This window comes from Paralichthys olivaceus, chromosome 4 (assembly GCF_024713975.1).
Source record: "Paralichthys olivaceus isolate ysfri-2021 chromosome 4, ASM2471397v2, whole genome shotgun sequence".
NCBI lineage: Eukaryota > Metazoa > Chordata > Actinopteri > Pleuronectiformes > Paralichthyidae > Paralichthys > Paralichthys olivaceus.
The window spans coordinates 10,109,423-10,127,170 of NC_091096.1; the positions used below are offsets into that span (position 1 = coordinate 10,109,423).

The window sequence follows — 17,748 nt, forward strand, 5'->3', positions numbered from 1 at the left end:
TAGGAATCACAACTTTTTGGCTTTTCACCAGAAAATATAAAAAGTTTACAGAATCGGTTCAAACCAGTGTTAATCTGGAGTTTATGTCCCCACACGCACCAAAGAGTGGTTGTGTTTCCTGCTGCAAGAAGAGATGCTGACCACAGATGTTTATGAGTTCCCCTTGCGATAAGCACAGGACAGAAAATGATTTTTTAAACGGTCTGTTTTTTCAGACAGATTTTTCTATTCATAATTAATAAGTGCATTTTCTCTCTTTTGTTAAATATCAAATTTCTGTATTTTATCTAGAAAGTGATTGGTAAATGGGAAATGAAATACAAAAATATTTAGCCTTCAGTTACAATGCAGCTCTAATTGCATGTAAGTGAATGATCTTGTGAAACGGGAAAACCTTTCAGAGGACCTGATACTAGATTGAATGGTGAACGAAAGAAAAAACAAAAAGCAAGGACGGGTACAGAAAGGACTGGAACAACAACTGAGGGAAAGCAATTATGGGGGAATTTAGTTTGGAGTCACAGTTACACACTGTCAGTATACCCAGTTTCATCACTTAAACTTTCAAATATAGAAGTTAAATGTTAACCACCCCTACATAACAAATGACCTCTGACCCGCATGTTACATCCAGAAGCTGTGAGCTGGATAAAACCTTAGTAAGAGGATATCAGCCTGTTCTTTTTTAAAAGCATGTTGCATGCTGTGTGAGATGTGTATGGCATTTTTTTTCCTTTCGGTTCAGTTAAATAAAACTTCCCTGTCCCCTCGTCTCTCTCCTCCTGTAGGTGAGGGAGATGCTGAAGATGCGTGACTCCAATGGAGCGAGGATGTTAACACTGATCACAGAACAGTTCATGGCCGACCCTCGGCTGGCGCTGTGGAGACAGCAGGGCACCACCATGACCGACAAGTACAGACAGCTCTGGGATGAGCTTGGTGAGTGGGGAGACACACACACACACACACACACACACACATACATCGATTGTCCTACAAATGTGAACATGCATGGATAGATTTAGCAAGGTGTGTGATGAAGCCCAGACGCTGACACAAAGGAACACACATATTTTTTCACTCCTGTTTTTTTGTCCTTTGTTTCCATAGAAGCCCCCCCACACACACACACACACACGCACACTCATCACTGACAGCCCAGTTACTTCCTTTCTCTGTGAATGTACGTTTGGCAGCTCAGCAGAGAGTCTTTGTGAATTAGAAGCCGTTTAACGCTGCACATCAAGCTTCATCAAAACCCCAAATATTATGACCTCCGTAATGTTTTCAAACACCTAAAATGATATATTTAGTTGATGTGACAGAGTCCTGCTCGCCAGCGCAGCCGTTTGATTTTGATATTGTGTGTGTAGTTCCTTTGACAGACGTACTGTACCTACAGCAAAATACTTCCTCACAAAAACCAACAAGCCCGTCACCAGGACAGCAGTCATGTTGCCTCCTGTCTTTGTTGTTTCACTCTAATGTCCTGGTTGATATTGCTGCCGTAGCCGCCCCTGACTGCTGCTGCTGCTGCTGCTGCTGCTGCTGCTGCTGCTGCTGTTGTTGTTGTTGATGATGATGTTCGTTTTCTCCCTTTGGTGTTGTTCTGCACATTGTGAGGACAGCGCCGTGATCTCATCTGTTTCAGTCCCACGTATTTTTGGAAGTGTGTGCACGGTCTCTTTGAAGTCCACACTTCAAACCCTTCTTCCCAAGTCCTTATCACTCCCCCTGATGTGTGGTGAATGCTGCCTCTCGGCGCCGCTCGCTCACTCGCTCTCTTTCTCTGCCCCTCTTTTGTCTTTCTCCTCTTTGAGCCGCAGCTCTACTCATCTCCTCCAGACACAAAGCCATGCCTCATTCACTTCTCCTCACCCATGTCTCCTTGTCCAAATCATCTCCACTCCCATTTCATTTTCTGCTTCTCCTTTTTTCTCTCCACCTTTTGTGTTCCTTTTCTCTCTCCATCTACCGTCTCTGTCCTTGTCTTCGTCCTTCCTCCCAAAACTCGGTACCTTCACACACATGCAGAACACAATCTCTCTCTCGCACACACAAACACGCACACACACCCTTGCAGTGGAGTGTACATATCTCCAGCAGTCTTGAGAGTAAAATCCCTGAATGTGCTCTCCTCCCCAGAGACCTAGCCACTTTTCATATTCTGTTTGTTCCAATTTACTCCAAAATGATGTGTGTGCAGTCAGCGCTGCCTCGGGACTAGTTAAGTTCTCTTTTTTCAAAGAGTTTTGTATTCCAGTGCAAGATGGCGGCAGCAAAGAAAATGTGCTCTAAAGGGAAAAAAAGAACCAATGTTATGATGTTGCACATCTTTGAAAACTGCCTCCAGCTTTCAATCTTGCATGATAACTGTATTTTAGGATGTTTTAAATCTCCTTGAAAAAACACACCCTCACGCATTGCATGACTCATTGCTTACATCATTGTCGCACATCAGAAAGCAGGGCAGGTAACTGATGTGTGTGTGTGTATGTTTATGTCCAGGTGCCCTGTGGATGTGCATCGTACTGAACCCCCACTGTAAACCGGAGCAGAAGTCATCGTGGCTGCGCCAGCTGCGCAGATGGAACAGCGTGGACGTCTGCCCCTGGGAGGACGGTAACCATGGCAACGAGCTGCCCAACCTCACCCACTCACTCCCTCAGGGTGCCCATGGCAACCAAGGTCAGAGATTGACAAGTTTTGTATGTCTGTCAATAACATGTTTACTTTCTAATAACGTGTCTCCTTCGCAACTGTGAAGGTGAGAGGTTCAACATGTAGGTTCTGAAAGCATCAGCAGTGAAGTCTCCACCTTTTGTGTGTAGAAAAATAACACTTGAAGTCAATAATCTGTTTTGTTCTGATTTACTCAAGACCATCAACAGGTTGTTTGTTGTTTTTCAATGGAGCACTTTTACCCTGAAAGCTTTAATTCAGTTTAATCATCCTGTCACATTTTCTGTGGTTCAGAAGCGTGTTCAGGCTGCCAATCTTGTAGGTTGATGGTTTTGTCTATTTACAGTAATTATGCAAATGCTCAAAAATGAATTTGATATAACTAAACAAACTGTCAAATGACCATGTATGTGGGTCCTATCAGCCCTTTTCTCACCTGATCAGGCATTTAATCATCCTCACGCCTCCTTCTTCTTCTGCTGCAGAGATGCGGCCCCACAGGACGGTGTTCACGCGGGCCATCGAAGCCTGTGACCTGCACTGGCAGGACCGACACCTCCAGCACATTATCGCCAGTGACCTCTATGCCAACTACTGTTACCATGACAACCAGGAGGGTTCCCTCTTTGACTCTCGTGGCTGGCCCCTGTGGCACGGTGAGTCTGTGTGTATATAAGCGTCAGGTGGAAGGAGAATGTACCCAGTGAGAGAATGTCGGGGTTTAACCTTTTGCGTTTTCCTCAGAACATGTCCCAACGGCCTGTGCCAGAGTGGATGCTCTGCGTTCACATGGTTACCCAAGAGAAGCCCTCCGATTGGCCATCGCCGTGGTGAACACATTACGACGGCAACAGCAGAGGCAGCTGGAGCACTTCCGTCGGCACAAGAAAGGTTAATTTAATTCATGTTATTATAGGTTCCCTTTTGGTTTCAGAATATAAAAAACAAGCATAAGCAAATCATCCTCACAAGTTCACTTATTATAAATACAAAACTTGTATATTATTACTTTATTTCATCACAGAAACAGGAAAAGCTGACAGAAAAAAGAGAAGGTGAAGTTGTCAGTAGCAAAGGGAAACATTTTTGTGTGGCTGTAAAAAAATTCATCTTATTTTTCATCCATTGTCATCATTCTTTTCATGTAAGAGCTTCATTTGAACTTTTTTAATATGAGTCATTTTCTATTATTTTTCAATCTGTATTGATTGGTAAAGGCCATTGAATCATTTAAAAAATTTCATTTAAAAAATACACGAGTGTTGTCAGCACTGTCTTTTAACCATGTGTGTATCTGGCCTCTCTTTCCTCAGAGATCCTCCATAAAGGCCACACCTCCATAACAAACATGGAGGGCTGGGTGGGACACCCCCTGGATCCCATCGGTACCCTGTTCAGCACCCTGACGGAGTCGGGACGAGCAGGAGAGGAGGGCTCCAACACCTGCTTAGACCTCTCAGGTACTGCAGTGTAACAAGAATCCTGAATACAGCAATTTCACGCATTATATATATTTACCATATACTGTATGATTTGTTTTTATATATATATGACGTTTCCTATATTGTAACATGGGTATATAGCTACCACTCTGTCCCTCAGTGCCTCCTCGTCTCACAGAAATAGCACATCGTATCGTTGTTGGATCATCTTCTCCCTCTTCTCTGCAGACTGCTCCAGTGTTGTAAGCCGAGCAGAACTCCAGCGTATGCCCGTGCAGCGATTGCTGGGAGACGGTGAATCGTATGTGGCTCTCGCAGTGGAGACGGCTCTGATTGGCTTGGGCCAGCAGCGGGTGATGCCCGACGGACTGTATGCGCAAGAAAAGGTCTGTCGCAACGAAGAGCAGCTATTGGCCAAGCTGCAAGAAGTGGAACTGGACGAAACCCTGGTCAAAATCTTCCGTAAACAGGCCGTCTTTCTGCTGGAGGGTGAGGCAGCTGAGAGATTTTATTTCATGCTCACTGTTCCTTTTAATTCACTGCATCGCCGCAGTCTCCACACGTATACATAGACACATCCTCACATTGGAAAAAAACACATTGGACTCTGTCTCAGTATTTATTATCCTTTCATTTTGTGGTGCAAACAGAGGCTGAGCTGCCCTGGGCCAGACCAAAATGAGCTCTTTACACAGTAACACCAGGGGTATTGTGTCAGCACACACATGCATGTGCACACAACAGTGTGTACATTTTCAGGACTGCAGCAGAATGGGGCTTGGTTATGGAAATGGGAGAAGGGGGAGGAGGGAGGCAGAGGGCTTGGCCCAGTCGATCTCCATTCCAGTCCCCACCCAAACCCCAGCCCTGCCTCGGCCTCGGCACGACCACCCACCTCTGGCTCCATTACTAATAGAAGACCAGGCTTCGAGGCCTCCGCAGGCCCCAGGAGGCTCCAGCCGCGCCACTGTGTGATGTGGTCTGTGGCTTCGGAGTCTGTTGGGGTTTAAAATAACCCACCAGAGACGAGGGGAAGTGCAGGAAGAGAGGGAGGGAAGGGAGCAAGCGTGAGGCCAAGTCTGCACACACGACCATATGGTTTTTGACGTCACAGTTTGTTTTAATGCTGCATGGTTTTGCCTCTTTGACTGGAAGGCATAAAGCAAATGAGTTTCATAGCATACATGGGAAAAACCACAGCTCAGAATACGGCACTTGTTGTTAATAGTTTGTTTGTTTTGTATATACCATAAATTAATTGAATTTATGAAGTTTTTTGTAAACCTTTTCCACTTGTTTGTTCCGTCACTAAAGCCAGCCTCTCCCTTTTTTGTTTTTGTCTTTGTTTGTTTTTTTGTTTTTTCAAACAGCTGGTCCGTACTCTGGCCTCGGAGAGATCGTCCACAGAGAGAGCGTTCCCATGCACACCTTCGCCCGTTATCTCTTCACCTCTCTCCTACCTCATGACGCTGAACTGGCGTACAAAATTGCACTGAGAGCCATGCGGTAAGGTCCCTACGTGATTGTGTGTTACTGTAATCATGTGAATGGCGAACATCAAATTTGATTGATTTTGATTCAAGAATTAAATGCTGACCTTTTGGATTAAGTTAAATCCAAAGTTTGGGCTAATGGAGCCTTTTAAAACTGCTAACATCCTGAAACTGGAGGATTACGTTTAGATTTGTCCAGATTCCAGGTCGTAAAAATGTTTGATATTGTGACACCTCCGACTAAATCAGATCATGATCTCTCTGCATGATTCTCAGATTTTTCCTTTCTTTTAGTATAAAGCTTGTTGTCCCTTTTAACGGTATGTTAACAGAGTCTCTTTGTCTCCTAAAACTCTGCTCCTGAAATGACCCTTTGTCCATTCCTGGGGCTTTTTTCTATTAAGCATCAATACCACCATGCAACATCCTCACCTCCCTACAGTTTTTACGGTTACAGAAATAGATTACAAAATTATAATGTTACATATACAATATAAGAGAGCCACACAATAAAAGCTAACTTCTGTGTAATGTCCTGCTCCAGTCTTGCAAATGTTTCAGATCTATTGACTGGTTTATCCCGATCTCGGAGCCCATCAGCTACTGCCTTCTGTCGGTCGAACACTTGTTTCTTTTATCACACAAGTCGAACATTTCTCAAGTCTGACTTGAATTTATACTGACAGCAGCATCATTGTTACCATGGCCACTACAGTATAAACAGCTGATCGGGATGCCTCTGCGTAAGGCACATTTGTGACACGCTCAAAGTGGTTTGACCAACCACAAAAGTGGGAGCCCTATGACCAATCACAACAAGACAACATTTTAGGGAACTAGGCAAAGAACTAAAATGGAACATTTCAGGCACAAGGTATTTGACAAATGATGAATATTTTTAACATTACGGCATGTAAACCTAATTCAGTAGACCCCCCTCCCCCCAAATTGAAGTCATGAATCTTTAAATGACCACAATATGGGCACTTTAAGCTCCTGTGTGTATTCATCTGTGGACAATGTGTACATGTGTGTTTAACAGTCTGCGCTGCTGTGTTTTGATGTTGTGACTAGTGGGAGCTGGATCAGTGAATATTAATTACATTAATGAGAGTGTAATTAGTGTGGCTGTAATGAGGAGAGGCGCGCGCACACACGCACACGTGCAGGGCCATCAGGGAGAGGGCAGTGTGGGAAGGATGTTTGTTGTGTTTCAGGCCTCTCTGAGTCCATCGCTGTAAAACTGGTAAATGATTAGCAAATGAATGAGAGGGGAGGTTTTTTTTTCCTGCAGAGACAAGCAGGGAACAAAAGAATAACAAACACATCATTCACACTTTCCCACAGTTCACCAGTTAGGAGGAATCAGGAAGTAAAACAAAACCAAAACAACACAGTTGGGTTTCTCGCTTGAGAGTGGTGTGGTTTCAAGGTTGCTCAGCCGCCGTGTGTCCAAACTCGCGTCCCAAACCTGCTCTTCCCAGAGCCAACCGCTCCCCGCCATCCCTCGCTACTTCCCTTCACCTTCCCATTTCCTCCCCTCACCTCCTCTATCCTCACTCTTGTGGTGTGAAACCAGCGATTTAGAATAATATGGCCACTTATGGGTGCTCCTGGGAGCCAGGGGTGTCTACTCAGCACATAATGAATGTGTGTAATGTAGCGTAGTGTAATATGATAGCATATACCTCCCCGCTCCCACGGGACGGCGGACAGTTAAATATAGAGGAGGAGGTAAAGGAACCAGGGCTATTTTAATGGACCTATTATAACACTATCATTGATACAAGAAGAGAGAGAAAGTCTAGCTCATGCTCTCATTTACACACACATACTCTTTCACTTCCCGTCTGCTCTCTCTATTTGTCTTCTCATTTTTTAATGAGTGGAAGTCAGCCTGCCTTCGTGCGCAAAATGCATATCCAGTAGTGTTTTTTAAGTGTGTGTATGTGGGTGTTTATGCACCATGGATGAGGTTAATTCAAGTGTGTGAGAGCAGCATGTGCCGTGCGAAGGCTTGTTGTGAGCAATCAACACAAATAACACAGGAGCTGCCTACTGGTTCAGGAGCTGCCCAGAATTCGAATGCAGCCTCAGAAGAAGGAGAAGAAGAAGACTGTTATCATCTGAGATTTGAATCTTCCAATGCTAATGAATCTGGATTCTCGCTATAATCCACAGCTGTTGATCATGTGCATAAGCCATAATCTTTGAATATATACAGCTCAGATTATCATAGCTGCAGTCAGAGGCTGTTCTAAGACAGTGATCTATCACTGACACTCGCAGGTAGCCGACATCATTTTCTCTTTAAGTCAGGACACACTGTGTAGTGGATACTCGCTAAACATTCTATCAATATAGTTTGATCATGCAAATCTTATTAGGAAAAATCAAGATTTTCAAATTAAGATGCTGGATATCGACTGTTAGAAAACTATTCAGATGACTTACTCTAAAGTAGCAACATCACACTATGAATATATACTCAAATGGCTGCAATTTGCATGTGTTATTTGTTTGTGTTCTGATTATATTGAAAAATTACAATTTTACCTCTGAGTTGGAGAAAATTCCTACAAACCTCAGTCTCATTAGCAGCGTTTAAACCACAGGAACTTTACCCAGGAACCTTTACAGGGACTCAATGTGTTTCAACCACAGAAACCAGAGTCTAAATTTATTTCCAGGCCAATTTGTCTGATTTTCTCTGGGATTGAGATCGCAGTAGAAACACAGGTGACCAACCGTCTGCAGGAACCGTTGAAAAAGTTCCAGGTTCTTTTGGTCGAAATGCAGTTTTAGATCCCCGAGAAGTTTCTATTTTGGATGTTTAGATTTTCACTTGACTGATGACTTCCCTGCTGTGTGGAGAACAATGCATCATGTCAGTTCAAGAATCCTTGGCACTCGAGAGCAGTGAACTGACATTTTTGGGGGTTACCCTCATAAGTTGTGTGCAGAATGATTTGACCTCCCTCCTGTCAGACATCGGGAGGGTTTCCACCTTTGAGTTTGTGTATAGAGTGGAGGTCTTCCAGCGGATGTGTCGCTTAGCTGACAGACGTGTGCTTAATGGATTATGAAAAGTGAAGGGTGTTTATAGTCAGAGGGGAAAGAAGCACGAGGCAGAGAGGTCAGTCGTCATGGTGATGCTGACCAGAAATCCAAAGGGCCATGGAGTTTAGGTAAAAACATGGAGGGGCTGCTTTTCATCAACATCTCACTCCTTCTTCTTCTCCTCTTTCACCTGTCACACATTTTCTTCTTCCTCTATACCTCTTTTACACCAAAAGTAGTGGGTATACGCACACATTCTTTTAATTGTGGGTAAACCTGCTAAAATTGGCAATTGGATTCATTTCCATTGCTAGTGGAAGAGTCTTTTCCCTGGTGCGTCATGTTCAACGTCAGGAACATGCTAGAAACTGAGGCGCTCTCTAAACTCAGCTGACGTCCTCTGACCCGCTGCAGTTTCACTCTGAATCAAACATATTTTTCCTCTTTGTTTGTGACCAAGGCCATAATGTCAACACTGATCACCTCATAATGATCTACACTTTCCTTTAATGTGTAAATCTTTCTTCAAAGCGCAGCTGAATGAGATTTACTCTCCTGAATCGTCTCTCTCCCTTTTGCTTGCTCATGCTGACTCACACACACACACACACACACACACACACAGTGACATCAGGCACACTTGTACTCAGACATGGTCTTCATGAACAAAAATGACATACATGTTTGTTAGTGTAGAGTGGGGAGGTGAGATCTGATCTGAGATCCGATCACAAGACGTATGTGGGACCGCATTTTAATACCAGGTGTGAACGCACACACTCTGTCCACTTGTGATCAGATCAACAAAAATCACACGTTCAGGGGACGTTGGTGGGTTTTTAGACCAGTGGAAAAGGGGCTTAATGTATCCGGATGAAATTCAAGCCATCTGACCCAAAAACAACTCATTAGTTACCATTAGTAAGGACGTTATGTTTTCAATTTGTTTGTCTGTTAGTCAGCAGGATAATGCAAAAGTTACTGGACTGACTCCCATGAAACTGGGTTAGAGGATGTGGTATGGCTCAGGAAATAACCTATTAAATCTTGGTATGAATCTGGATGTTTCTTTAACATTGTGGGGTTTTTTTTGATTTCCCGGAAAAGAATTCATGGATCTTGATGAAAAAAAATCAAGTATGTTTAGGGGGCGGATATTTATGAGTCTGTGCAAGATGCAAATACAAATCTTGATCTAATGAATTAAAATGTGGTTTCATAAGGGCACTGATGAGCCTTGGAGGAGATATGCGCTCTGAGGTGTTCACCACATGGCGTCTGTCGTCCATGCTCCCTCCACACCGTTGTCCTTGAGTATCTCTGGTGCGATGAGTGCGACCGTGTTCCTTTCAGATGTGACAGGGTGCTACACTGCCACAGGACCCGTTTGACACCCGAGCTGCTCCCCCCTCCTCACACTGCCTCGCTCTGCGGGGTTTGATTGCCTCTTTTCAGCTCACTCTGTTAGTGTTTTATATATCATCCATGATGCACATTTCTATCCAGCCGTGGCAGCGCCGTGAAGAAATATGACTTTAATTTTATGTGTTAAGCACACTTGACACTGAATTGAGAGTTTGTATAGTGTTATTTGGCAGAGAAGATGATCATGTTTATGGACAGCGTGCACCGTTTAGCTGTAGTTTACAAGGTGCTCGATGAGAATGCACCCGTGGTGGGGAATACGCTCTACTTGTGCTTGGACTGAAACTCTCAGAGAAGTCCACGAGGCTCTTTTTTTCTCTCTCATCATTTATGTTTTTTGTGTCTCACTGAACAATAGCCCAGTATGGATTTTCCTCCCAACATTTTGAGGAGGTTATTTTTCAGCAGGCCAGGCCTCTCAAGCTCCCATCCAATGGAGGCCTCTGGCTCTCTGGTGAAAACCAAACAAAGACTGGAATGTTGATGAGGCTTCCATCTTTACCCAGGGCCTTTTTTTTTGCTTTGCTACACCCCAGGAATCTTCCAGAAGGCCCCAGTGTTGTTGAAGTTTTTAGCAGCTCCATTAGATGTGTGCTGCTGTTGCCAGGGCTTCCAAACGTCTCAATTTTACACTGAGTGTGAGTTTTCACACTCGCGCACATCTCAACCGGTTTTTGTCGCCACATCTCTCACAGAGACTCGTCCTCTTGGGCAAAAAAGCGAGCGGAGAAGAGGAGGCTGTTTTTGTGCATGCCTTCACTCAGGTGGCAACAGTATCACATGCACTTTGCTCTGAAATTGAAACTGGCATTTAGCATCACATTGCTTTTACTGGGCAGCTTTGATGTGTTTTCAAAAGGGCAGGTGTGCGTGTGTTTGTGTGTGTGTGTGTGTGTGTGTGTGTGTCTCTTGAGCGTGTGTGTGTGAGCTCACTGCCTCCCTTCAGTCATGCGTGTTGGTATTTGTTTGATGTGTGTCCAGCCTTACGGGCTGGAAGGTGAATTCCCTAATTTCCCCGTGGACTCAATTAGCTTTGTGATTGGCTGAGAGAAGGCCAGGTTGTGCTGTCTTCTGAAGGAAAGGAGACCTTTGAAACTGAGGTGGTAGCGCAGGGAAGAGAAGTGAAGCAGAATAGGAGATGAGCCGGCCACAGTGGTAATGGTGGTGGTGCTCGTGGTGCCGGCGAAGACTCGGCCCTGTCAGTGTTATTATAATGAGAGAGAGAAACTAGTGAAGCTCCTTCATCCTCTAGCAGGTGTTGCACAGCTCTGACTTCATTATGACCAATTAGAGTGAAGAAAATACTAATTATACCTTGGTTTCTAGGTGATTAAATACTAGGTTGCAAGTAAATTGCAGGGATAGGCTAACTGTAATCCCCCTGTGATCACTGAAGTCATTTTCATTTTGAAGTCACTTTCAGACCGACCATCATAATGAAGACTTTCTGTCTGTACAGTAATTCTGTCTGTCTGCTTGTTACTGTGAGAAGAAAGAAAATGATCTCACTGTGATGTTGCTGATTTGTGTCTCTCTGATTTTCATTTCAGTGCCACTCGTTTTTCATATTCTGGTATTATCTCAGCCCAAGGAGGTTGTGTTTTCACCCCGGTCGCTTTGTTGGTTTGTTGGTTTGCAACATCATGGATTTTCACAAAACTTAGTGGAAAGATGCCGTATGGGTCAGGGATTAAATTTTGATGCGGAATCAGGGGGCGGTTTTCTTAATAATTCATGGGTATTGATGAAAAAATCAGGCATATTTAAGGGGACTGATGTCTATGAGTCTGTGAAATGTGGTGTGTCATGACTGAATTGAAGCTGTTGGGTCTTTGCGGAGGTATGCGCTCTACTGAGTGCTAGTTCTAGTTTGATTGTTTGCAGGAATACACAAAAGTGCCATTCTAGACACACACACACACACACATTCTAGTTGTTTTATTTGTAAAAGGGCAACTCTTATTTTATGTATTCAATTGATTGTTTTTTGTTTAATTCATTTTCTCCATTTCTGTGTCCTTAAGGTTGCCGGTGTTGGAGTCGACGGCCTCGTCAGGTGACCTGTCTCGACCCCACCACATCGTTTCAGTGGTGCCCAACCGTTACCCGCGCTGGTTCACCCTGAGCCACATAGAGTCTCAGCAGTGTGAGCTGGCCTCGACCATGCTCACTGCGGCCAAAGGTACAGATATAAACCAACGTACTAACGCTAACTCTCAGATAGCATTAGCAACACACACATAACACCTATCATTCAGATCATTAACCTGTGGGTGGTTTGCGATGTGGAGGATGATTGGTTTACATACAAACAAGTGCATACAATTAATTTGTGGTTTTTGTGTCTTCTAGGTGACAGTCGGAGGCTGGAGACGGTCCTGGAGTCCATCCAGAAAAACATTCACTCCTCGTCTCACATCTTCAAACTGGCACAGGACGCGTTCAAGATCGCCACTCTGATGGACAGCCTGCCTGACATCACACTTCTCAAAGTCTCTCTGGAGTTAGGACTGCAGGTACACAGACATCCAGTGTTTGTCGTGTTTTTATTTCATATTTTCATAGTCCGAAAAGACAAAACCAAAACCAAACAAATTTACACAACATCACTTTGTTAAAAGTGTCTGCTCAATACTGTGTCCCACTTTGTCTCTTTGGAAACAACTGTAAAACTTCTTTGAATTCCTGAAATTAGCTCACAGCTCTTGAGGATGAAATCTCCTGTGCAGGCCACGGTGGTTCAGTCATGTATAAATCCCTTGCGTGCACTCTGGTGTTCTTGAATCCTAATTTGGAAAAAACTTGTGATGTAGTTATCGTCTTGGAATTTGGGAACACCAGTGTTTGCACTGCAGGGTGCACAGGGTGCTCCTTATTACATGGCCATTTACTGCCATGCAGAGCAACCACCGGACCTCATGACTCCTGTGATGTCTACCCTGCCAACACAGATCAAACTCCTTTTGGAATCTGAAAATCTGAACATGTCTGGATGTTGGAAAAGGGTTGAAGATTTGATCTGTCGATTCAGCCCCTCCACCACTCCATCATCCACCTGCAGGCTCCGACTGGGAGGTTTAAAGACATTTGCTCATCACTCCCCATTATATAAGTTTATTTACTTGGGGGAAGTGATGAAGTCAGAGCCTAAACTATGATGTGCTGCTGCAATAAACATTTCAAACTTGAGTCGTCTGACTAAAGTGATGATCTATCTTCACTGCTGGCACTTCATTGTTTTTTTTCTGTGACACGGGCAAAACATTTTAATGCAAAAATGTTCTTGTATACATTGTGGATTTTGATTTGACACAGATGCAGTAAAAATGTTGTTATATGTGGTTATTAAACAGTTGACTTCTTCTGTGCAGCCTGTACTGTGATGGTAAACTAAACTGATCTTGGACAAAGTGCATTTAAAATGTAATGCTATGTCTTCTTCAACTCACATGTCGTTCGCTCTGCTCCTCATCCCCTCGTCCTCAGGTGATGAGAATAACTCTGTCCACGTTAAACTGGAGGAGGAGAGAGATGGTGCGCTGGTTAGTCACATGTGCCACAGAAGTTGGTGAGTCACCTCGGCTGGTCCCCCTTTTTTTTTTTTTTATTCTTCGCTTTTTCTGTTCATTTCTGATCACTCTGTCCTGTTTGTGTCCTTCAGGTGTGTACGCGCTGGACAGCATCATGCAGAGCTGGTTCACCCTCTTCACCCCCACAGAGGCCACCAGTATCGTGGCCACCACCGTCATGTCCAACAGCACTATCGTCCGCCTCCACCTGGACTGCCACCAGCAGGAGAACCTGGCCTCATCCGCCCGCACACTCGCCCTCCAGTGTGCAATGAAGGACCCTCAGAACTGCGCCCTCTCTGCTCTGACACTCTGTGAAAAGGACCACATTGCCTTCGAGACAGCTTACCAGATTGTACTGGATGCGGCATCGACAGGGATGAGCTATACACAGCTGTTCACTATAGCACGCTACATGGAACATCGCGGTTACCCAATGAGGGCGTATAAGCTGGCGACATTAGCCATGGCTCATCTGAACCTCAGTTACAACCAGGACACACACCCGGCCATCAACGACGTGCTGTGGGCCTGTGCCCTCAGCCACTCGTTGGGAAAAAACGAGCTGGCCGCCGTCATCCCCCTGGTGGTCAAGAGTGTGAAGTGCGCCACCGTGCTCTCGGACATTTTGCGGCGGTGCACGCTGACCACGCCGGGGATGGTATCTGCACTGCACAGCCGCAGGAACTCTGGGAAACTGATGTCGCTGGACAAGGCGCCGCTCAGGCAGCTGCTGGATGCAACCATCGGGGCCTACATCAACACCACGCACTCACGCCTCACACACATCAGCCCGCGCCACTACAGCGAGTTCATCGAGTTCCTGGGGAAAGCCCGGGAGACTTTCATGATGGCTCACGACGGACACATTCAGTTCACGCAGTTCATAGACAACCTGAAACAGATCTACAAGGGCAAAAAGAAACTAATGATGCTGGTGAGGGAGAGGTTTGGCTGAGGGTGTGGCCGGGGGTCACCGGATGCTCCCCCCTCCTCACTCTAGTACTTTTCTATTAACTTGAGTCTGCCTTTTGAACTTCTTTTGAACTTATTAAATAGTCAAGTAAAAAAGAGGGATGTGACTTGTAGAATGAAGCAAAAAGAGAAAGGAAAAGATGACAAAAAATCAACAGAGCCACACGCGGTATTATTGTTCTTGCTGTTGTTATTGTTATAAACATTATTACTATTATTATTATTAATAATATTATTACTACTACGTGTACAGAAGTGTTTTTATTTTTCAGAAGAGAGGAAATTTGTCACGTTGTGAATGTTGTGCGTATTTCTCTACATGTGTGCGAGAGGAAAATGAAAAGTGAAATGGCTTTTTGTTATTTTTATGATTTAAAACATCCTCTTTTTCCCCCCTTTTTGTTTTAGAGTATATTGAGTAATATGTAGTCAAGTGGCTGAAGCCCTTCTACGATAGCGCTCGTGTACAAACAAGAAAAGAAAAGAAGACTAAAAAAAACGTCTCGACATCCTCAAAGAGAAACTAAGGCTTTAAACCACACAGAGCACCTCCCTCTGTCTAGGCCCTCACCGGTGGGCGCTGGGCAGCACTGCACAGCTCGGCTCGGTTCGGCACAGCTTGGTTTAGCACTGACAGAAAGCTGCTATCAGCATTTCTTCAGACACAGCAGCAGCAGCAGCAGCAGCAGCACTTGAGCAGCCATTAGTTTTCTCTGGGTCCCAGGCATTAGCTTCATTAGACACACACACACACACAACAATGCTCTTAGCTAACTCGTGTTGTTGTTACTGTTGTAGTCTCACCCACCCACATCACGAGTAGCTGTTTCACCTGTTTTACAGAGGACGGGAGGCAGTGACGACACATTAGACAAAGATACTGAGTATTATTGTTACATTAATGTCATGCAGCACCGCTGGGTTTTTTTCAACAGCCCAAATTTGGCTGAAGAACTGATATAGTGTAGTTTTCTATAGTTGAAGCAGATACCCAGAGGGAGACGACTACCTCATGACACGATACTGAACCTGCTCCCAGTTTTTTCTTTTCTTGGCTATCACGGTATTTATTATCTCGGATGAGCCGACAGTGTTAATGAAACCAGAGATTCACTAGTGAGACCAAGGTTATGAGGAGATTCTGATTCCCGCGCTCGGCTCTGCTGTACGTCACCACCCTGGCATCGGTACTTATACAACCCACCCCCCAAATAAAAAAGAATTGGCTCTGACGCACTCTGAAGATGTATGTCAGCCCCCCCCACCCTCTCATCTCTACAGCCACCATTGCACGGTATTTTTTCGGATGAGGCCAGTGTCATTTCCCTCTGTGCATGTGAATCATAGAAATTAGACTTTCTGCTGTTATAGTTCATTGTGTGGAACCTTCAGTAATTGTCAACCAGAACGTTCTCAGGGATTTCTCTACACAGGAATAAAAAAAGGCGGAACAAATGAGCGACTGACTACAGGAAAAAGAAAAGACAAAAATACGACCCAACATGAGCGAGCATTTATTGTACTCTGTATATATGCCATAGTATATGTCTGAATATGGAGGATCTGAAAGTATATGTTAACTAATTTATACAGAGTATTCTATGTAATGTGAAATACTTGAAGCCGCTGTAGTTTGCTCTCTCTCGCTCTCCTTTTCTTTCTCTCTTTTGTCTTCTCTCTCTCTATTTTTTCCTCTTTTTGTTGAAAAACAGAACATATCAGGAGGACTTGACTTTTTTACCGCGTTGACGGCTTTTTGGACTCGCAGGGCCGCACTTGTTCATACTTGAGACGCTGGACCCCGTCAGAAATGCAGGTTGAGTCAAATTGGTGATGGCGGAGAAGAAAAGAAAAATTCATTCCTGCTGACTGAAGCACAGGGAGGGGAGGGAGGTCGACTACTTCAGGACATCGGTCGATTAAAAAAAAAAAACACAATAAAGGATTTCTTGAAGTACTTAATTATGCATGTAAGCTGTTGTACTAGCACTCGTTCTCCATTGGATTCTTTGGGGGTGAAAAAAAACTATAATGTGCTTTACACAGGAGCTAATTGAAGAAGAATCTGGTTAAAATAATCATGTATTATGTGTCCAGCCTTACATGCTTTTAAGGACATATCTCGGCTGAAGTAATATAACACTTGTCGGAGCAATTTAATAGTCGTGCAACTCAATAAGGCTCGCAGTGATAATTATGCACAGGTTCAATCTATCCTGGATTCATAGTTCTCTCTTCCATCCACCACAGAATTGCCAGTGTCTCCTCTGCACTGTTCAGCTGTTCAGCTCATAATTGCCTTTCTTTTTACCTTCTTCTTTGTATCAGAGTTTTTTCTCTCTTCTTTTTCTCTGTGCATCTGTTTCTCTATTTTGTGTTGATTTGAGATAAAAAAGCAGCCTTTTCTCTTGCCGTGTCTTAACGCTTTAAAGTAACCAAACAGGAGATCTGTCTAACAACCAAACGTGTTCGAAAGAGGTGAGAGACGACCCACCTTGGTCCCAGCTTTAGTGTCCTTAATTAGTAAGTGAATGGCTGTGTAACTCATGCTTTAACAAAGCAATTCCTCACGTGTGTTTGGTGGAAAAAAAATCTTACATTGTCCAGTGTCTCTTGTTCTCTTCAGAAACAATTTCCTCTGAGTCTTTCTAGCTGTTTTTATTTCGGTTTTTTTTATTATTATTTTTTGTTTGTTTGTGTAGGAATCTTCTGCTCTCCCAGTTTATTTATTACAATGACCCATGTATACATGCTTATGAAATTAAGATTTGATACACCGATATCAATTTATTTATGTAACTAAATCACTGTTTTATAATCTTGTTAATGAGTCAATAATTGATTTTTTTGTTTTTGTTTTTTTGTTTTAATAAAAGTTAGTTTTTGAAATGTATATTCACGTCAAGAGCTGAATTTTTTTTGGGGCTGTCATGGGTCGTTATGAAACTGCGGCCTGCGATTTGAAGGCGTGCGCTGGTCGACTCATCAGTCAGGACGGTGCAGATCTCCATCAAACAGCAACGTCAGAAAAAAAAAACCAGAGAGGGATCACTCTCGCCGGCAGCAGCCTTCATGCTGTCATCTCAGGCGAGCTGACGAGGA

General features: G+C 44.0%; 1 protein-coding gene across 1 annotated transcript in view; it reads left to right on the forward strand.

The window, feature by feature from the left end:
- LOC109643725 (zinc finger SWIM domain-containing protein 6-like) overlaps positions 1-17,539 on the forward strand; it is a 44,933-nt gene extending 27,394 nt beyond the window's left edge. Inside the window, exons 4-14 of the mRNA XM_069523636.1 lie at positions 789-939; positions 2,509-2,688; positions 3,168-3,338; positions 3,427-3,573; positions 3,996-4,142; positions 4,353-4,613; positions 5,495-5,630; positions 12,127-12,284; positions 12,455-12,618; positions 13,589-13,670; positions 13,764-17,539. Coding sequence (XP_069379737.1) covers positions 789-939; positions 2,509-2,688; positions 3,168-3,338; positions 3,427-3,573; positions 3,996-4,142; positions 4,353-4,613; positions 5,495-5,630; positions 12,127-12,284; positions 12,455-12,618; positions 13,589-13,670; positions 13,764-14,629 — 2,463 coding nt within the window. The 3' untranslated portion in view covers positions 14,630-17,539. The remainder of the gene's footprint in view (positions 1-788; positions 940-2,508; positions 2,689-3,167; positions 3,339-3,426; positions 3,574-3,995; positions 4,143-4,352; positions 4,614-5,494; positions 5,631-12,126; positions 12,285-12,454; positions 12,619-13,588; positions 13,671-13,763) is intronic.
- Positions 17,540-17,748: the final 209 nt, after the last annotated feature.